At 40.0% G+C, this 22,070-nt stretch overlaps 2 protein-coding genes across 12 annotated transcripts in view; one reads left to right on the top strand and one right to left on the bottom strand.

Annotated features, from left to right (window-relative positions):
- LOC133987152 (uncharacterized) overlaps window positions 1–22,070 on the top strand; it is a 37,008-nt gene that overhangs the window by 4,389 nt on the left and 10,549 nt on the right. Inside the window, exon 2 of one of the 2 annotated variants that reach the window (XM_062426414.1) lies at window positions 21,243–21,443. In XM_062426414.1, the coding sequence (XP_062282398.1) occupies window positions 21,319–21,443 (125 nt within the window). In that variant the 5' untranslated portion in view covers window positions 21,243–21,318. Of the gene's footprint in view, window positions 1–13,013; window positions 21,444–22,070 lie in introns of those variants that run through there. The other variant, XM_062426415.1, reaches the window with a different exon arrangement.
- nkain4 (sodium/potassium transporting ATPase interacting 4) overlaps window positions 1–22,070 on the bottom strand; it is a 90,819-nt gene that overhangs the window by 62,487 nt on the left and 6,262 nt on the right. For 2 of the 10 annotated variants that reach the window (XM_062426427.1, XM_062426432.1), the window contains exon 2: window positions 10,149–10,242. The exons of 4 other annotated variants lie outside the window; for them this stretch is intronic. Coding sequence is in view for 3 of the 6 variants with exons in the window: in XM_062426422.1 (XP_062282406.1) it covers window positions 5,453–5,477 (25 nt within the window). In the remaining 3 variants the exon portion in view is untranslated. Of the gene's footprint in view, window positions 1–5,452; window positions 5,529–5,654; window positions 5,771–6,083; window positions 6,188–10,148; window positions 10,243–22,070 lie in introns of those variants that run through there. 4 more of the 10 variants (XM_062426422.1, XM_062426423.1, XM_062426424.1 and 1 more) reach the window with 4 other exon arrangements.

Genomic DNA, 22,070 nt, shown 5'->3' with positions numbered 1-22,070 from the left:
ACAAATATATAGTCCAGTACATTGGTGACACTCTCACCTGCTGTCCCCTTAAAACACAAAAATAAAAATTACACTGAGCATTTAGACCTTCATCTTTTCACACTACAGGACATCTCAAAATTCACACAGGTCTTTGTGTCGCATGATTTTGATTTTTCAGTCCATACATTGAACACACAATTTTACAGAGACCTCCCCATGAATTGTTGAGTGCATGATTAGTTTAGTATCCGTCATGTCAGAATTCACTAAATACATTTCAGGCTTGGTACTGCATTGGGAGTAGCTTGCCATTAGAGCGGGGGCACTGTAATTCATAAGTATTGATTCATGTCTCAGCAGCTTTACAGCATAACGTCCCTGTACACAACTATATACAAGAGGAAACACAATAAATAAAACAGCAACTACAAAGCAGGGATTTACATACATATGCTGTTAACTCCTCATCATGTCTAATGTGATACAATCATATTACAAGAACATGAAATTATGTGCTCGCTCAGAACACTGCAGCTTCATTATTACATGTAGATAATGTACTGCATCCACTGTTCCAATTAAGCAACCAACCACGTGAGCTCAGAGATAACATCATTGTCTCTTGAAGCTTGTGTCAACTTTTGGTGCTTTTTAAAGCTACAATTTTAATTCAAACTTTATTCTGCATTATTTGTTGAAATAACAAACTCACAGGTCATCATCAGGTAATGTAATGTAATAGAAAGAATCCTACTCAGCAACTTTAGCTAATGAAAATGGCTTATTACGCTTATTTAGTTTACAAGTCCTCTCTCTGTTGATTTATTATTTAGCCTTCTGGTGATTGTGAACCTCGTTTAAATATGCAGGTGTGTGCTTGTGTGGCTTTTCAGTTACCACTTATCACAGATACTTTGATCTAAGTCCCTTTGCTTTTATCTTCCAGGACTGTTGAGGTGCTACTACAGTTTCAAAGTGCAAAGAATGGTTACAGGAAATTCAGCCTAACTGTGGTTGCAAAAATATTCAGTGTCTCAATATTCAGCACTCGGGAAGTGAGATGTTCTGTATTTAGACAGAGACACCACCAAGACATTTCTGAGTTTGCAAAAGCACAATTTTCAATCCTTTTATTTTTATCGACCTAAGGAAACTTGACTTAGCATGACATTTCTCAGCACTGTTTCTGCTGTTGGCTGTTGGACTGTTCCACTTAGTGTTCAGCGCCTCACTGGAAAAGCCTCACAGCTACAGTACAGCAGGGAACTCTGTGTGTATGCTGACATAACAGACTTAAAGTTTGAGTTTGTCACTTTCTGTGGGTGGAGAAATTTTTATACCAACAACAGTTTAATCTGCGCAAACAGAGCGAATCACCTGGGTCTCATTAACGAGGATGGGATGCTCCTCTCTTCCGCACTTCTACTTTGTCTTTTGTGCTTTTAGGTGTTTAGGGGGGTAGGTTTTTACATTAAAGTATTGCCTCCTCTTGCTATAAGGAATGGGAGAGTGTTACGCAACCAATTTTTAATGCTCCAATATATGCTGAGCTTCAAAACAGTGATTTACTGGCTACAGGTGTGGTTGTTTAGATTTTGCTTCACACTTTAATATCAGCTTCCATGAAAATACACACAGTGGCAATAAACCAGAGACGCAGCTCACATTGCAAGAAATACCATAGAGTAGCATATGTATCTGCAGTTAGTAATGGGGCTATTGCATTTTCAGATAGAGAAAACTTAATGACATAATCTTCACATATGCAGCAGCTACGTTAAGGTATGATGACTGTCTTGTGAGTGAATGTCTTAGGTAAGAATAGGACAAAAAGAAAAGACTCATAGACTCAGAAATGTGACATAATTATACAGCCTGGACTGTGGTTGGTAATTTATGCTGTTTCTTCAGTAAACATTATAGTGCAGTTTCCTCTCTCAATTCAATCTGTTGTGACTGAATATATTAACAGTATATAATGTGTGTAACGTGCATTTGACGGTCTGTGTACAAGGATGTAAGTGTGTCTCTACATCCTACTAAGCCATCTGTTTTTATTTGCATGTAAGTATGTATTTATTTATATGTTTTGCCATAATTTGCAACTCAGTTATGGCATAAACATGAATATGAGAAGTGTCACTCCACCATAAATGTCTCTTCCTGCTCAAGACACAGACAGCCAGTGTATGGCCGGTGGGCGAGTTCACCCCTGCAACAGTAGCTGTTTATTGATTCCTCCTGACAGTCACACAGGTGTTAGCGGTGGAGGATCAGCCTCTGCACTCAAAGAGCACGAGGACAGCGGGGCAATCATGCTGACTGGTGTGTTTATTTATTCATTAACAGGCGGTTTGCTCCTCAGCTTTTCCTCAGAGGACCGTTTTCACCTGTTTCACCTCCTCCTGAGGTTTGAGATAGTGATGCATTTGGCATTAGATCGGTCTTGTGTATGCGCACACACACGTACACATGCACAGTAGCACTTCCACACTTCACCCCTCCATGCCTACCATGAATGAGCAAGACTGTTGGGACAGTGGAAGCTGAAGGAAGAATTAAGGGTGGAGTCGAGGGCTCTGGGGACCGTGGCAGGGCAGATCCTATATTGATTGGTTTAGTAAGAGAATCCTCAGGCTTTTAGTGGTGCTGCTTAATAAGAGCGGCTTGTGGAAAGAGAGATCACATCAGCATCGGAGGCTGCCTTCAGCCCTAAAGAATAGTTCACAGCAAATCAAAACATCAGCAAGAGGGGGCTAATCCATTTAGATGATGTTTTTTGGCATTCAACAACGCCCAAGATTTGGAGAAATCTCTTTACATGAGCACTTGCGTCAGACTCGACATTTTCTCTGCGAGGTCAGTACTGTTCAGGTTTTTGAAAACTGAAATAAAGGTCAGGGGCTTTTGTCGCGAGGCCAGATGTTAAGCACGCTATCCCGGCTGTGTGATCTTCCTATATTGAAACCCTAGCAGTCAAATCTAACTGTGTACCTATCTCATAGTACATAGCAGGATCACACAAAATGAATCTCCAAATCTTGCAGTGGGTTTTGTGTGCATTTCGCAGCAAAGATATTGTGGTATATGCATTGACATAGTCTTTTTTTTTTTTTTTCTGCACGCATCCTATCTGTCTTGGTGTTAAGTCGAGAGCCCGGCTTCAGAGAAACACTGAGCTATTTTTGGAGGCAGCAGATTTTGTTAAGCGAGGAAGTGAAGTGACACAACTGGGGTTGATATTTCTTGGTGCCTGAAAACCTTGAAAATATCTTTATTTAGTACGTCGCTCCCCTGACACCTTACAGATTGCACCTAGCTACCATCAGATAATGGGTAGCTATGGAAGCAAGCAGCACATCAAAGCCTGAAGATACACAAGCACACTACAGACAGTTATTCTTTTACTCCTTAATGTAAAATTACATTTTCAATCAGGGAGACTGTCATCTCTATACCTAGATTGTGTAAATGGTGCATCATTTTGACATTTTAATACACTGATTATCAAATTTAAAGAACCAACTATTTTAACTTTGAAGAATGCGGAACATATGATACTTAGTGTGTGTGTGTGTGTGTGTGTGTGTGTGTGTGTGTGTGTGTGTGTTTGTGTGTGTATTATTGGGAGTAAGGCTAGAACTATTTTGGTCTGTTTTTGATGATTTAATTTTATTATTTATGTATTCACCTCCACATGAAAGAGAGATGAGGTCCCAAGTGGTCTCTGTCTTTTTCTACCTCACACACTTTTTTCTCGTTCATGCAAACACACACGCACACAAATCCATAAATTATTTAGTCATTCTTGACCATTTTTGTGAATACCCGCAGCACTTTAGTATTTTATTTGATGGGATCCATACACTTCCACCATGGCTCTGTCAGAATCGAACCGATGCTGTCCCTGTGTAATCTGACACATTTGTGTGTATGTGCAGTTCAATGTGTTTGCATGTACTTACACTTGTTTAATGAAATCACCTGCTGTGTCGGTCCCCTTCATTCACCCATCTGATCAATAGGAAGCTGGGTCTATCGGCATGGTAGCTGTCATGGAATCTCTGCTAACCCAATTAACTGTGCAGTGCGCTAACCCAATTAGCAGAACCACTGCACTTTATTAGCCCAATTCACACTGTCGCACATGCGCATCTCACTGGCATCAAACATGCAAGGCCAGTAGGTCAAACACCAAGTGAAATCACTACTGATATCATTTGCTTCCCCCATACTAAACAGCAATACTTGTAAAATATTAATGGACTGTAATGTTATGTCGGCCCGTTCAATTTTCCCTTATTGAACTCAGATGTTTACATTTTGTCAGTTTGAAAGGAGTCAGTGATTGCTGTGCAGAGGATTCATTTTGTCCAAAGATGTTTTTCACTTTACTCATGCTTAAAATGAAATTTCATATCATTTTGAATATTGTTTTTCTCTCCAGCCGTCAGAGTTATTCTTGTGACGTCGCTCATCAACTATGAAGACAAATCACTTACTGATATAACCAGATACCAAGCACAACTAACTTTAGTCCTATATACAGATTATGGATTTTATGGCAGACTGTGACTTCTCTTTTGTGATAGAGCTACAATGATTATTTGATAAATCGATTAATCAATTGAGTGAAAATATAATGCTATTAAGTAATTTTTATAAGAAAAAAATGCAAAAAGTTTTCTGGTTCCATATAAATTAAAATTCATAGTTTGTAGTTTCTTTAGTCTTCTATGGCAGTGAACTTTATATCTTTCTGTTTGGATAAAAGATGGAAACAGTGATCAATATTTTTTTTTTTACAATTTTCAACATTTTGAAGACAAAACGACTAATCAGTTAATTGAGTAAATAAACAACAGATTAATTGATAATGAAAATAATCGTTAGTTGCAACTCCAGATCTCATGTACCTTTATGTGTTGTTGGATAAGTCTAAGTTGCTAACACCAGTGTTATCCCACCTAGCACAATGTAACATTTTAAAGTAATATAATTTATCTGCACAGCTAGCTACCGCAAGAAATGTTTTTGATATTAGCGATAAAAAAATCCCTGCTTAGTGGCTCTGATTTGAATAGTTTTGAACTGGATTACTGGCATTGTCAACCAGAAATAGCAGTGCAGACTGAATAGCATCACATAGACAACCATAGTGTTACAGTGACACAGTATGCCATTCTTATAGTCTAACTCAACTATGCAAATGACATAATATTAATCTTATATACTATATATAAGCCATACTGTATATGGCTTTAAGCCTTAAACATCACATACTTTCAGTGTAGCAGCAGGCATTGTGAGCTGGATCAGATTAGTCATCCGTGACTTTTCAACAGTGTCAGAGGCTGTGAGTAGTGTAATGGATGAGCAGTCATAGTAACTTGGCAGTAGCTGTGCTGGAGTGGAGGTGTAAGGTAGGTGGCCTTGGACAAGAAGTGTAAAGAAAGGCAGCATGACTCACCTAGAGAGGAGCCTGCATACTCCATTGAGAAACAACCCACAGAGCCCTCTCTCCTGTCTCCTCTTCATCTGCGTTGCTGTGTAGGATAGTCAGAGAGACCGAGAGAGGGAGGGAGATTGATCGCAAACATGCATGTAGGTTAACATTTCATAATTCACCTGAGGTAATGGTTTTTCCATAAGCTGCCATTGTTGAGGCTGACCTGGCTTTTAAGACTGAATCAAATCGATGGCTTCTCCGGCTGAGGCTGGGAGGAGCAGGGGGAGCCTCTCTCTGTCTGCACAGCCACGATAACACTGCTCAATGGGCACTAACCACCTTTCAAATGGAAATGGAATATCCAGTGAAAATTAGACACAGTCATCTGGATGGTACTTAGCACTGGGTACTGAATGGGAGATGGTAGCGTGACGGTTGAGGGGTGTGTCGCACTTTGGCTTTGTTGTGTCGGAGCATAGCTTTTATCAGAGAATTTGATGTTCATGTTTTTTTCAATATGCACACTCAAACACACACTAACAGAAACTGTGTTGCATATCGGGGCATGTGAGATTGAAAGCGAGCTTGCAAGTGTAGAGGGTGACTCACCCAAACCATGGGGGCGTGTGCTGAAGACAGAATGATAACTTACAGTATACACTCATCACAGTGCATGTTCGTTCTTCCTGTTTGTCCCCTCCCTCTTCTCCTCACATCTCAACTTCCCACCTCTCGCTCTATCCCTCATTAGCCAGTCTGCAAACACACATGCACACCCGGATAAACTCAGACGAAGGGGGTAGATTCATGAATTTGCTGACATAGAAAGTGATTGCTGTGATCAGATTGAGTGCCAGCTCAATCCTGTAAAACCCCTGGGGAATGGTTTAAAATAAATCACTCAGATTCTGCCTGCCCTATGGATTAAAGTGGAGGAAAGTGTATATCAATGCATGGGTGGGTTGGTGATCTGTCAAAATTTGATAGCTAAATGTCTTTGTGCTTGTGTGTCCTTGTGTTTCTGTGAATTTACTACATGTATACAGTATGTTGTGTGTGTGTGTGTGTGTGTGTGTGTGTGTGTGTGTGTGTGTGTGTGTGTGTGTGTGTGTGTGTGTGTGTGTGTGTGTGTGTGTGTGTGTGTGTGGGTGGGTGGGTGTGTGTGCGTGGGTGTGTGTGCGTGCGTGTGTAAGTTACAGAGTGTAAAGTTGATGAAAAGAGCCACTGGGTGGGTGCTGTGGTAAATGGTTGCATGGAAGTGTCGACATGTGTAACTGCTCCAATTGGCTCTCCGGAGTTGTCCTCAGGGAAATAAGAGCAGCAACACAAGGCTGCAGAGATAGGATGCCAGTGACACAGACTTACGTGTCCGTCCTAAATGTGCACGACTCCACTTGTTTTACGTTTAAGATTGATGTCACAAGGTGCAGCCAAAGTGCACAATATGCAGATATATATTTTAAAAAATGAGAAACTGGAAAACGTGTGTCTGTTTGTATATTAAACTAGATTGATTTTTTTTATCATATGTCTAATAATCTGTGTGTGATTTATCTTTGTGTCTGCAATTGTTTTAACATAATGTGTACACATATGTGTGTCTATAGGCTATGTGTGAGCAGCGTAAATGGACCTCCTAGGACTCCATATGGTGTCAGGGTGATAAATGTGCTCTAGGGGCAGCACTCAGCAGCTGTTTGTGGACTCACACTAGTAGTAGGGGTTGGACATATTTCAAGAACATGTAATTGCAACAAAATAAGTGTCATAGCTTTTATGTGTCAGCATAAACATAACAGTTTGCCTTCAGATATTCAGTAAAAACTAAAATTATCTCTCAGTTCTATGGTTTTTAGACAATGCAATTTGTCTGCTTGGCTTGGAGCTCAAAATAGTTCAATCACGACAGACTTTAATTTCAATAATTGATTGAACATGCGTAATATGATGAAAATGTGAAAAGTATTTGGTGTTTAGATCCCATCATGATGTCATCACATTTATAAGGGTGAAGTAAAGGCGAGAGTAGAATAGGATATCCCCTGATAGAGTATAGACACTGGTGGTGGTGATGAATAAGGGAATTGGGATCTGGACCAAGAGAATAGGAGCAGGCTTCTGGTGATTTTGGACCTGACGCTGACGTGATGAAGTGGAGGTGAATGTGGTGGTGGGGAGGGTTGAAACAATTCATGCTGAAATTAAAGCTGACAGTGACAGAGAGAATAACATATTTAAAGTTTGGCAGTTAAGTCATGATAAGCTGATAGAAAGCGAGGCAGAAGCTGATTTGTTAACAAAGATTAACGCTCCTAATCAGCTGATACCAGAGTAAGAGAAGCAAGGGGAGAGAGAGAGGAATGAGAATGAATGAATGAGTAATGGATAGTCTTCCTGCTTGAACTTGAAGTTCCATCTGTTGAGCTCTCCTCATGGGATTGTGGCTCTTCTGCTTAAGGTGGTGAAATAAGTTTGTTGTATTGTCCCCTTTTTTTGTTACAGTATTCTTGCACTTCTTACATATTAGCATGGGTTGTTTTACATCTGATCTTTTATAAGCAAAGTGCTTCCACATTACTGATGTTGCTCCACTATTTGGAACTAGCTCCTCTACTGGTTACAGTGTCACTTTTGTTTTCAGCCTTGCTTGTTGTTGCTGTGTGTTACAGTATGACATCAACAAGTCAGAAAATTACCATTATCATGATGTGATTCTTTTATCATATTAAAGATTATACTGGATAAATCATGGATGATAAGATATGGAACCCCTAATTAGCACACACTGAACCACGGCCTTTAGACTCTACCATGCAAAGGCCTGTGGTGTCTACCCACAAACCCAGAATGTGTCATGCAAAAGAACCAGAAGGTTGGGGGTTGAATCCTCCCACGTCACCCACTAGGTCACATATCACGCCTTTTCTAACCCCTGTCATTTATGTCTTTTCTTCCTGCACTTATTTTTGAAACAAAGAAAAAAAAAGACAAGAAAAACATTGTGTTATGCATCTGCAGAACGTTTTTTTTTTAAGAATGAAAACAACAGGTGTTGTATGCTTTAGTTTCAGACCACAGGAGCAAGACTGCAAAAGGTGCTTAAAATGCCCTCTTGTGCAGTGAGGTTGAACACCACGTAGCTGAGTTTCAGTTTTGCTGGTAATTCAAAAAGTATTTTTCTTTGTAACCGTTTATTGAGCTAGAGAGGATTGGAAGGTGCACAGTTGGCTTAGAGAGAAGATAACGGAACTAATTCCTTCCCTCTTCTCCTACTGCTCTTTGATCCTCACCTCCCGCTTCATATCTCTTTGATTGCCATGTTTATGACAGCCCCTTTTCCTTCTCTCCTCTTGCCTCTCTCCTCTCCTACTGTGATGTGGCATGTCAGCGGTTCATCTTCCGTCGGAGGCCTTCTCGCACTCGCGCACGCTCAGACGGGCACAACGACACGCACACATGGAACACACAGTCTGAGTGAGATGCACCCACCCTCTTCCTTATAGAGGTAAAGTGAGTGCACCAGCATCCGTGATGAATAATTGAGTTATCTGGCTCCGTGCAGAAATAGCAATCTCCCCATACAAGTGTGAAAACATCACTCGCCACCCGAGACCTGGGAACTGGTGCTGCCATGTGGGTCTACACGTGCATGCGTGTGTGCTTCTGTTTGCATTCATGCTTATTTTACTTTTGGGGGTATTGCATGAAAACATTTTAAAGGGATCCTGAAGTCATCAGATGTTTGAGAATCTATATAGAAAACTGAACAGGACCATGACACAAAAATACCCTTGGAAACTGAAAAATCAAAATGTTTCTCAGTTAACTTTTCATCTAGCTGCCATAAATGATTTGTGGGAGTGTGTGATTCTTCTGAGTCCATCTTGAGCAAGAAAGATACACAAAACAACTGTGCATACACTGCACCAAGATTAGGAAATGTGTCTCATATGTATTGAGTTACTTCATTAGGTACACCTGTACCTCGTAATAAAACAATCCAGCACAATACACCTGCAATATTGTCTGTCTTTAATGATGCTTACAATGTGTTTTGACAGTGTTGGAGAGGATTCATTCTGTGATCATTTCTGAGGCTGTATTTAGTAGTGAATAGTGTTTTTTCTAATATTTTGTCTAGCGCTGCAATGATTAATTGATCAGTAGATGGACAATTTATCTACAATTACAGTGATAATCAAATCTTGATAATCAAATAATAATTGTAGTCATTCATTAAGCAAAAGTGCCACATATTTGCTGGGTGCGTGAGAGGGAACAGATTTAGTTTTTCTTTCTTTTTTTGGCGGGGGGGCATTTTTCACAATTTTCTGGCAATACAGACAAAATAAATAATGGAGAAAATAATCAGCAGATTAATTGATTATTAAAATAATCATTAATAATTTATCTAATTTTATCTATCTGCACGTACATGAAATTACATTGTGTAGGTGCACAGATAAGTCAGTGCAGTCACTTTTAATGTATTTATACACTATGTTAAGATGTAAAAGAGTACAATTCTTTGTAGTGCAAATTAACAATTTTCCTGCACCTCTAATATTAAATAGTTTAAAATAAATTAGCCCTATTTTTACAGCCCCATTTGATTGTGATGACAGCACCTTCTGGAGATTATAGTTGCTGTTTAAATCCTCATAACTAGTGTTACTGGTTGAGCTTAAGCATTCCGTCTGTTTCGGCAAGGACTGACCTGATGTAAATCAGCTACGAGGCCTGGCATATACCCTCCATGTGAGCGACTCCCAGGAGCTCTCTGAAGCAATCCGAGTGGTGACACGACAAAGCTGAGGGAGCAGAATCACAGCAAACTGACAAATAAGGCCAAATCTGACAGGCGAATCCTCAAAGCAGCTCCATGCTTTGACAGATCCTTCAGGAGACGAGTGTGAGCCAACGCCCTTCACAGCGGCAACATTTGTTAATGCTATTTTATAACACTACAGTAGAAATGATCAAACAGTAGCATGTCTGTAGGAAATAATTAACTAAACACATCAGATTAATTACATACATTATTGTACAATATGAGTTTAAAGTGAAGTTAAATAGTGAGGTTTGTGAGGTGTCTACAGCCTTGCAGTTTTCTATGTAGTGCAGTAATGTGGGCAACCAGCTGTTAGGTCTAAAAGCTCCCAGCTATGTTGTGGGGAGACGGTGGCAGATTAAACAGCAATCCCACTGATCCAGCCCACACACTTCCCTTCCCCACTCCCCCTCCGCTTCATACACACATACACACACATTCATCATAGTGAAGAGTTGCTGCTATGGGTGACCACTCTGTCTTCTGTCAGGCTGTGATGTTAAAGATCTGGTCTGTACGTGTGACAGGCTGCTGCCATAATAGGGAACAAACCTGGAAATGGGGTGAGGGTGAGACGGAGGCTAAATGTGTGGGATTAAATCTGGGGCAGGCTGTCCCATGATGGACGGCTTCAGAAGCTGCCAGTATATATACAGGGAGGGATGCTGGGATGATCCTGACAATATCAAGACACTAGAGATAGCAGGAGATGACGGCAGAGCATGCAATGAGCAAAATCGGTGGATCCTGGTGTCATTTTGCAGATATGAAAGTGCGTGTTTGCATATGTTTGACAGCATGCTTGCACTGGCATATACTGCAGCCTGTATGACTGCAATTCAGCAACAGCACGCAGTTCGGTTTTAGGCAAAACGAAGTGAGCTCCAGGCCCATGGTCTTTGCTCCCTCTGTTGTGTTTTCGACAGGCTTAAGAGTCTTTAGCATGGAAATCGTCATTAATCTGCTCTGTGCAGACAAGTTGGGCAGAGCTGGGAATATCAAAACATGTAGGGAGAAGTCTCCCTGGATCATTTGAAATCCTGTTTGGATGTTTCACTACATTGCGGCGGAGAGATTGAGCCGTTCTTGCTCCCGCTTTTCTGCGTCTGTCTCACTCATTCTTTTGTTCTGGTGTTTTCCTCTCCCCCTCTCCTCTCCCTTTTTCAGTCTTTCTCTTTTTCTGACGTTCTTGCTGTGACTTGTTTCTCTACAGTCTGCCTGTCTCTCTCTCTTTCTCTCTTGCTTCTCCTCTTTTTGGTGCTAGCTGGGGGATTGGGAGGGTTCCTCCAAATTGGCACACAGATGAATAATGCATCTAAAGCAAAAGCAGAGAACTGGGGTTGTCTGTCAAATTCTTTCTCTGTATTACAGTTATGTGGAGAGTTAGGCTGATACTTCAGAGGAGAGAAAAAGATGTTCGTTGCTCTTTACCCAGCTTCGCATTTACTTTTCCTTCTGTCATTAACTCTTTTTATTGTTGATAAATGCATGCATGCATGGTCACAGAGCACTTTTGGCATCGTGCAACATGCACATAGATGGAAGCTTTAAAGGATTCTTAGATTTTGGAAGTTTTTCGGCAAGGCTGCTAGTTGTTTTTGATACAACACACATCCATAATGCATGTGTGGGATTTTGATTTTATTTGATTCTCTGTCGCTGTATGCATGAGTTTGTGCGTGTGTGTGTGTTCGTATTTCTTGCTATTCCCAAATTGCAGCGTTAAAAAGCAAACTGCACTCGTGAGCATAAGCTCACAGTAACACCATCATTAAAGTAATGAGCAGGAAGTTGGCACTGAAGTCAACCATAAACAGAAAGATAGAGAGAGAGTGGGAAACAGGGAGATCCCCAATCCCATAAGGATAAATCTTAAATCCTGAATGTTGCTTCTGACTCATTCTGGTTAATTAAGTCGAGTCAAGTGAGAAGAAAATGGGGTCTTGGCTTGCCTGAGTCTGTAGGATCAGCACTATACTGAATTTGCGGCTTATGAAGGAACTGGAACTGTCCTCTGTGCACTCAGAAAGCACTGATAGAACAAACTTTATCAAGTCTATTCCGCCTATTTTTATTAGGTTGACCCACACAGCCTCTCACACACACTTCCCCTCAGGTTTTTAATTTACATAGACACACCAAGAGTAAATGCTCCCATTCAGCATTTGGCTTCAGGGTATGTACACTAAAAGAGTTTTGTTCATCACACTTTATCATTTAGCTACTGTTTGTGGTAGATGTTATTTGCACATATCCCTGCACTCAGCAGCTAAAACAGAAGCATGCATCCACCCTGAAAACAGAGAGAAACAAAGAAATCTGTTCAGCAACCGTTGGGATTTTCTTTGTTGTTTTATGGTGGAAAGATTTCGCCATGCGACACAGGATGAGGCAAACGAGTGAAATGTCAAAATCCTGTGTAACTCTAAAAATAAAACAACACAAGGGTTTGCCATTTGAGGACATCACACACGCACGATCGGGCGTGGAATAGATAAGACAAACAGTTCTTTATACCCAACAGCAACCGAAAGTGGAGCTGCCAACTGTCCTCTTCTGAGAATAGAAGAGTGTGGATTTTTACAAATGTTTATGTATTTAGCATTTTTAACCAAGCCCCCCTAAGATTATGAATCTTTTTTTTTCTCCTACCCATCATCATGACAGATATAAGCATGGCAGACAGACAACAAAGGTCTTTACATGAGTAAAAATAGCATCAAATGCAGCCATTTAAAATATACAGCCTATAATATATTTATATATTAATTACATAATGCTTTTTTATGAGGCAGTACAGATACAGATGTGGTATTCATCAAAAGAAAAACAAACGGACACACACTACTTAACTTCAATCTTGTCCAGACAGCTTTAAGCAAAGTTAAAAACTGTTAGGTCTCTAAATGGATACTTTCACAAACTATTACACCCTCTTACAAACAAGCATATTCATAGATGATCTCACAATGACTTCAAACAAGGACATCCTTCAAGTTTAGCTCATCTAGGTTACTCATGATGCACACAGTTTCTCAGACAATAGGCTTAAGGCAAAGATATCTCTAGCCAACCCCAGAGGTCAGCAGACATCCTTCAGATAGAAACAAGTTCAAGAGTTTAACTGGCCTAGGACGGGAGTAGGATTTCTTATACCACAGTGCCACAGTGGCATTATTGTCAGATTGAATTGAGAACAAACATTGACCCATTAGTTTGGAAACAACATTTGTGAAATATACGAACAAGAAATACATCAAATGATAACCACCATTTAAATCTCTCTCACAAGTACCCACAAACCCCCAGAGATATATATTTTTCATAACTTTCATAACTTCATAACATAACTTGTTTTCTGTTTCTGTTTTAATTTGTGCTTTTTAAAAATACCAATTTATTGGGGTCCTGGGGTACCCAAGTCGAAAGCACCCTTTCTGCCCATGTAGTTTTCATAGATGGAACTATTTATTGAGTCCATGTTTGAGATGGGTCATAATTTAAAGTATCCCACACTGTCGGGGGGGTCATTTTGAAGGCTTTGGGGAAAGACTGCACTTATGATAAAAATCTGCAGATTTTTTTTTTTTTTTTTTTTACACAATATGCAAATTAACTGTAACTTTAATTAAATAATAATCTTGTAATTATAATAATATAATTGTGTCTACCCTTTTCTGTGGTTCCCAGTATCCATGCCTATGAAATTCCTGCTGAAAACACTTTAAAATTTGTGACCCACAGAAACCGGTCACAATTTTTTTTCTTTTTCTTTGAAAGGCCAAGTAATTTCCTGAAAAATAGGCATGGTAATTTTTGGCAAACATTTCACAAACAGGAGTAAACAGTGCATTTGTTGGGAGCTATTTTAAGCTGCAGATTACAGTAATATGCATTTGTTGCTGTAGTGAGCATGTGCAGAGGCAAGGCGGTGTATGTGGGGTTGATTTAAAATAAACTACAGTGCCATTGTTCATCATAATAAAGTAGCATCTCAATCAATGCAACAGTGGGACTTATTGATGGTTTTTGAACAATAGTGGAGGTCTATGACACAGAGGAAACACAGACAAACCATGTTAGTAGGATTAATCAGTTTTGATCCTTAAATTAGTTGGCAATAAAAAAATAAAACAACTTTGAATTTCACCATCCAAATGCTTTAAAAAGTGCGTATATAATGTATACGATCACATTTAACTATTTGGGGATAGTTGCACACTTGCTACTTAATACTCACACTCATTAAGAGAGGGATGTTGTCAAAAGCTTTGAGCAGAGTTCAAATCATATTTGCTCTTGCTTATGAGATTAAAATGTTAGTCCAGGACAAATAGCTCAGCAGGTTATGTTCACTTGATTTGTTATGTGACCACTTGTAACGGGTCGCTCTGGGATAGGCTCTAAATTGAATTTCCAAGTGCCGATAGAAGGTCTTAGTTCTCAATGGGTGTGTCTGTGAGGCTTAGAGATAGGCATTCCAGCTGATGGCAAAAATGTCAGAGGGTTAAGCTGTAACCCCTCCACCCTTCCCACCTCTGCCTCTCACCTCTGCCTTCCACTGTCTCTCTGCCTCCCTTGCGCTTCTTTTTTTTCCCTTCTCGGTCTCCCCATCAGTCCGTGTTGTTATGCACAGTGCAGCAGTGTCCCGCAGGGCCGGAGATTGCCATGGACATGATGTGATTTCTCATCTCCTCTCAGCTGTAATGTGCTGTAGTCCGGGGCCTCTGATGAACTAGCCTCGCAATCTTTGGAAGACATGTTGTCCTCCACACTCCCATATTTCCCTCAATCGTTGTCATTTCTTTCTTTCCATCACAGATTATGTGTCTATCGATTACTGATCCTCAAAAAGAGTGATGATTGGTCAAACAGAGGGCAGACTGCTTTACATCCAGGCAAATGTAATTGAACATTTTTCATACAACTAATAAGGACCGTTAACCTGTAACTTGGTTGTTTAAGTCTTGCAAAGTGACATGTGCTTAGTTAATTTAATTCATTTATTAAGCACACACAAACACACACACACATACACACACACACACACACACACACACACACACACACACACACACCAATCCTCACATCTCACAGTTTACTCCATTGTTTTTGCCCTTGATAATAATCACTTAGTTGGATTTGTCCTAATGTGATGACAGAGACTGAAAGCTGCTCTCAGGAAAAATGACGGGCACATATCAGCCTTGTGAATCTCTGGCTACAATCAGGACAATTGCACAGATGCCGGCTTTGTTAGTCCAATGCAGAGAGGGGGAAGAGGCTTTTTGGGGAATCTTTATGTGAGCCAGCTTAGGGTGGGAGATACAAGGGAAAGTGACCATGTAAGTGCGACAATGAATTGGAGGAAGTGGGCTGTTCTCAATTGAGGAGGAACACAAGCTCATATGGGTCATATTCTCACAGTGAAAAGTTACATTAAATAAGCAACAGTGTACATATTGTCTTTGGAACATATATGACTGTTTTACTATGAACAGTTTCTCTTTTGGTGTGAGCTGCATAAAATCTAACCAGAGCACTTTCCAAGTATCCAATTATCCATTTGCATCCAAATGTTTAACTAAAATGTCTCTGTATACAAAATTATAACCTTTAAAACTCTTGTTAGTCCTGTCATTTGACGTCAATGCTGATAAACATGCTGACTTGAATGCTGACCGTGCTTTTCTTGAAATGATAGAAAACACATTTTCACACTAGTGAAACCACTTTGTAGTTACAACACATTGTAAAAATGGTTCAGTTCACACAAATAAGAAAAAACACATTTTCACACTCACCTATACTGCTATCTATCCAGGCAGATGGTTTCATTCTTATATTCTTCATCTGTATCCTGGCACATTGCTAAAACTAAGGCAGGTGAGTAGAAGTTAATTTTGGCTGATGTAAGATGTAAGAAAATTACGTTTTGAAAATTCAACAGAACAGCCACAGACGAAAAAAGTCGTCTCTGTCAACAGTTTTCAAAGGGACTATTTCTCATGTTGGAACACAGTAGGTCTAATGAAAACTGCTCTCACCAAGGCCTGTGGGTTATCTAACTGGGACATTGTTTCAGAGAAGACAAGCTCATTTTGAGTAAAACAAAAAGAAAAGAAATTCCACTCACATCCATTGTATTTGGTTTGTGACTAAATTCAATATCTCAAAACCTCAGCGCATTAAACCAACACTCATCTGCATGACTGGATCATACCAGTGATCAATGAAAGAATATGAAGCGTTTTGTTTGTGCTAGTTTACCTGATCATTTAAGGCCCATTAAGAGACACCAGCTTGAACTTGGTTGATGCTTATTACATTAGTTGTTATAGTGTTGGAGATAACTGTACTGGAGTTTTTTTATTCCCTAATATTAACATTGGCATCGGCCTGAAAAATAAAGTCAGGCCCTACTTAATAGTTTTGAGGATTCGCTGCTTTCTTTGTGATGTGATAATAAACTGAATCTCTTGTTGTTTCGGACTGATGAATACACAAAACAAACGTGAGAAAGTCATCTCTGTGTTCAGGAAATGGTGATTGTCATTTTTTATTATTTTTGATATTTTATAAACCAAACAATTAATCAATTAATCATGAAAATGATTGCCAGATTAATGTATAATTAGAATAATTGTGAGCAGCAGCCCTAATTATGAATTGTTATAATATAGCCTTCCAGCATACAAGAGTGAACACAACAGCCAAAGAGATTTCTTTCATTTTACATGCAATTGCACCTCCTTTATTTACATTATACACACTGAGCCTCCAGAAAGCTGCCCAGTTTATGCTTTGTGCAGCATTTGGCTCTGTTGGTATGGAAGTCAGTTCTGTTCAGCTGTTCTGCTCTTTCAGTAAAATCAAGCCTAAACATGAAGCTGAACCAACATTTCTTGACTTCTTACAGCATTATTAATTTAGAGTGACTCATGATGTAATCCAAAATATAACAGTAACAGTAAATGTCATCTCTGAAACGTAATGAAATCAGGTTGCGATTATTTTTAAAAATGCCCCACTTTTGAAGCAGCGTTGCTATCCACAAGACCCCAGTATGATATTTCTATCATCAAACAGGATTGTTCTTGGTAATTAATTACTCATTTAATTAAAACAGATGACACATCTAATTAAACGTATGACACTAAAAAAAGCACTATAATTGACTGTACATTCATTTACAAATGAAAGCCGGCATTATGTTATCAGGGACTGTGGAATACTGTTACCAGAAAAATGTTTTTGGATTTAACCTACATGAGACGAGGCTGCCTGATCAGATCTGGATCTGACAGAATTGTGAATGATTAATAAATTCCAACAAATTAAAGCAAAATGTTAAAAAACAAAAAAACTGGGGTCTGGTTAAAAAACTCAGATTGTGTCAGAGTTTGTCTCTTGTCAACAATCTATTTTAAGCATAACTGGGAGTAGAAACTATAATTAGCTTTTGTTGAGCAGATATTAAATAGTAAGGGAGCTGTAGAGAATCTGTAGCTGTAGCTGTTGAGACCCCAGTTGCACATCGGAGAATTAAACACTGTGCTGGTTTGACTTTTCATTGTAAAGTGAATAGATTTGCAACACAACAATCTAGCACTTTATGCTGGTGTGTTTTGTTCTGTACTGAGAACATGTGTGTGATCTCAGAGGAAACCTTCCACCCTGTGGTTGCACTGCACCGCTGCATCCTGCTTGCTGCTCTGCTATTTCAGCTGCCTGCATCCGCCCCTCGACGCGTCTCCGCAACTCTCAGTTTGACCTCATTACCAACATCATTACGATCTGTATTAGTAGCTGCACCCTTCATCGCCGTCATCATCATCTGACATCTTTATTATAATCATCACTGGCAACAGGCATCAATACGGCTATCACCACCGTCATCATCATTCTCAATATGCTGTTATTATCACTGCCATTATTTTACTTGTGATGTTGTGAAATGAAGGCAGATGTTGGAATAAACATTCTTGCACCCGAACTGTGTGTCGTTGTTGAGCGTGCTGCAGGGGCGTTGTGCAGAAACTGCCTCTCCTCCTCCAGAGTCTTGTTCACCACTTGTGAGCTTCACATACTGTTAAGTATGCTGCGAGACATGTGCTCCCATCCTGCATTGTGTTTGCTGGCGTTTCAGAAACGCACCCATTGTATGTGTTTCTCCTCTGAATTTTTCAGAAGGGGCTGACAAAATGCAGGCAGAAACAGACCGCTGATGACCTCCTTCTCATCGCCTCATCCTTTTTTTTCCCCTCCCTCTGTTGCCTCCCTCCTTCTCCCTGCGCTCATCGCACATTCTCCCAGGCTTCCCTGCTATTTCTCTCTCTGTCTTCATCTTCTTCGTCTCATCACTCTCTTTTCTCTCTTCCCTCCCCCACTGTTTATCACACCCTCCCCTCCTCGTTCCTCCTTCATGTTTTAAGTGCGCTCCCCTCTTCCTCTGCCTTCCTTCGTTTCCTTGCATCTTCTCCCACCTGTCTGTCCTTTCATCCCACTCATGTGTCTCATCACCTCTCTCTTACCCTTCCCTTTCATTCACTCCCTTCCTCTCGTTTTCTCTCTCTCCACGCCGTTGTTCTCTGCCTGCCTGCCTGCTTGCCTGTCTGTCTATTCTATAAAGGGCTGTCTGAGGCCTCTGCTCAGCTAATTCATTCGCTGTGCATCGCCTCACATATCTGCAGGGTCAGGCAGACAGACAGATAGAGAGAGAGGAAGAGGAAGAGGGAGCGGAGGAGGAGGAGGAGGAGGAGAGGAGAGGAGATCTGGAGGAAGAGAGAGGGGGTGAGGGACCCAGAAAAGAGGACATGAAAAAAAAGATGCAGTTTTATCTCCAAGAAACAGAAAGCCAGAGCCAGATCCTGTGGTGGTATATTCCAGAATTGCTCTCTCCCGCAAACACAGTATATACAGTATCTTGCCATGACCTCTTTCTGCTTGCTGCTTGCTTTGTCATTTGGATTCGGATGTTCAGCTTTTTTCTCTAATCCAATACTTGAACCACATCGCTGCCATTGTCTCTGTTTATAAAGGAATGCATGGTGTATGTCGTGTAAGCATGTTTGTGTGTTGTTTTGCAAATTCCAAATGTCTTGTGCTGATCCATCAGAGATTATGAACATACCTGAAGCTGAACATATTCTTTGTTCAAGTGACGTTTTGGAGGCTATGCTCTGGGAGCCACTTGCACCAACTCTTTGTAAATTCAAACTCAGCCTAGTTATAATGTAGGTGTATATTGAGATTTATTCATCATTATTAAATAAGACACGCAAACTAGTTCAAATGCAGAGATTAGTTGTTACTAAAAACGTAGACACTGTAACTGTTGCATAGCTAACTTAACTAATGCTAACAGACAAAATTATTGTGAGCTTCCTAATGTATGAAATGTTCAAATGTGTAATCTGAAATATGGTCAGTTTACCTAAAATTACCAAACATTATACCATTAATGTTAGCCTATCTGACCAAATAATTGAGGTTGACTTCACACTGATTCTAAACTGCATGCATACATCTTGAACTCTAAAACTATTTCTCCATGTATTAATATACACAGATATGTAACCAAGTACCAGCAATACCTACATTTAAAAAGCACTGGTAGTTAAGCTATTGTTTGCCTTCAAAAACTGAGGGTTATTTGGGTTAGCCTTTGTTACAGTTAGCAATGCTACAGAGACTTTAGATGTATGATTGCTTTTGATAGGAAAGCACAACAAATGTCTCAGCAAAATAATTTCCACGTTAAAAGTGTGCAGTAGCCTAGACATCTATAGATATATAAAGATACAATGAGTTTATTATATAATTAGTTTGAAACTAGCTAGCCGTTTTCAAGAACTTAGAGAGGACTTTTCACATAAACCTAGCAATAGATTCCTGCCACTACTGGCTAGTTTAAAGAAACAGTTCAACATTTTAGGAAATAAGCTTATTGCTTTCTTTCTGAGTGTGAGATGAAACAACTTGTAAGAAAGTAATGATTTTTTTTTAAATTAATTAAATGTGACTGTCAGATAAAGCTAGTGTAATAAAAAGTACAATATTTCTCTCCCTTAAATGTAGGATAGTGAAAGGTATTCAGTGAAATACTCACAAAAAATATCAGTACTCAAAAATGATTTTTAAGAGAATTTGTGTATGCTTATTATACCTCTCGTGCTATCTGATCTTAACCACACAGTTTATCTGGAATGAGGTTTTCCACAAAGAAGTTGGTTTTATTGTTGTGATTAAAAGGTACTTTCAAAGCAGTATTCGTATCTGTCACAAACTGACTGTATGTGCAGTAGGTGGTTGTGGAGGTTTTGTTTGCCCTTGTGTGTCGAGTAGAAGGGCTTCAGGTAGAAGAGGGGTGAAAGCGCTGCCTTGTTTGTAGTGCAACACTCACTGCAGTATTGTACTACTGTTTTAAAAATTGAAAATCTTGTTGGAAGTGTTTGAGCCACTGATGATTGGAGAAAAAGGGAAAGTGCTCTGCCAGGTATTGAAGTGTAGCAACAGTGGATCTGGTCCATCCGTCAGTAAGACAATACTCTGGGGAACTCAGTTGGTTTTTCTTGTTAAACTAATACAGGAACCTCTCTAGCTAGTCAAATGAATGATACAGTATTATTTGATCTTTTTTTTTAACAACAAAAAGATGGTGATGAAACCTTTTTGGCATGCTCATTCTGGCTGCCTTGTAAGGTGTTCTATTTTCTGTGCATTATTCTCCTAGTGAGTCAAAAATAGAAACTGATATGTCAGAAAGAGACAGTGACAAAAAGCCAGAGGCAAACCAAACACACACACACACACACACACACACACACACACACACACACACACACACACACACACACACACACACACACCATTTCTCACCTAACTCTGCAGCATTTCTCCAGTTTGTATTTATCTCTCATGTCACTCATATGTTGTATCTTTGTTCTTCTCTTTCTTCCTCCTCCTGTGTCTCTGCAGGTTTTCCTGAGCAGACGGTCTGTGTAGCGGAGTTTGTGCTCGAGTGGAAGTGAGTGAGTGAGAGGGAGTGTGTGTCATGGAGAACGGGACAAATTTAGATGCCCATCCCTACCAAAATTTGCTGCTCCTGGGAGCCATCGCAGCAGCATCTGCCTTTGTGGTCACCATCTTCATCCTCCTTGTCTGCGTGGGCTGCCAAAGGTGAGAGGGTGGTCACATGATTTGAAATGTGTAAAAAATAAAATAAAATAAAAAAGTTGGGTGTGGGCAGGAAAAAAAAACAGCCAGATTTGTGTCATCTCCACTGCCATTTTCCCATGCCCTCTCAAATCACTCTTATTATCCACTCCTTCTTTTATGTGTCTCCACTTCTTCTGAACTCTTCTCCGCCCTTCTTTCTTTTCCCTCCATCCGTTCTCTTCGTCTCTTTTATCCCCTTGCTCTGAGCGGAGTGGCAGTAATGAATGTTAATGGCTGTAATTGTCAGATCAGATGAAATGATGTTTACAGGACACTGAGGAGACAGGCCGGAGTCAGAGCAGCCTCACGTCACCCCTCTTAAGCACACTCCTCAGTAGGCAAAAGCAATGGTGCACCCCGTGGTTTAAAGAGGATCAGACTGTGAGCTAGGCAAGAGCAATGGAAGAGCCTATGGTTCTTTTTTTTTATTTTTTCAGAACCCTTGGGGACCAATCAGAGGCTACACTGTGGCTTTGTTGCCATGGGATACACAGATAAGGATGTAGAGAAATGTCAGACCAGCTCATGTCATGGAAATAAAACCATACTATGTTGAGACCTAAATAATAAAATATATATCCCCCACTG

Source organism: Scomber scombrus, chromosome 10 (genome assembly GCF_963691925.1).
Source record: "Scomber scombrus chromosome 10, fScoSco1.1, whole genome shotgun sequence".
NCBI classification, from domain to species: Eukaryota; Metazoa; Chordata; class Actinopteri; order Scombriformes; family Scombridae; genus Scomber; species Scomber scombrus.
The sequence above is the reverse complement of the archived record's forward strand: the minus strand, read 5'-3'. Positions and strand labels throughout refer to the sequence as shown.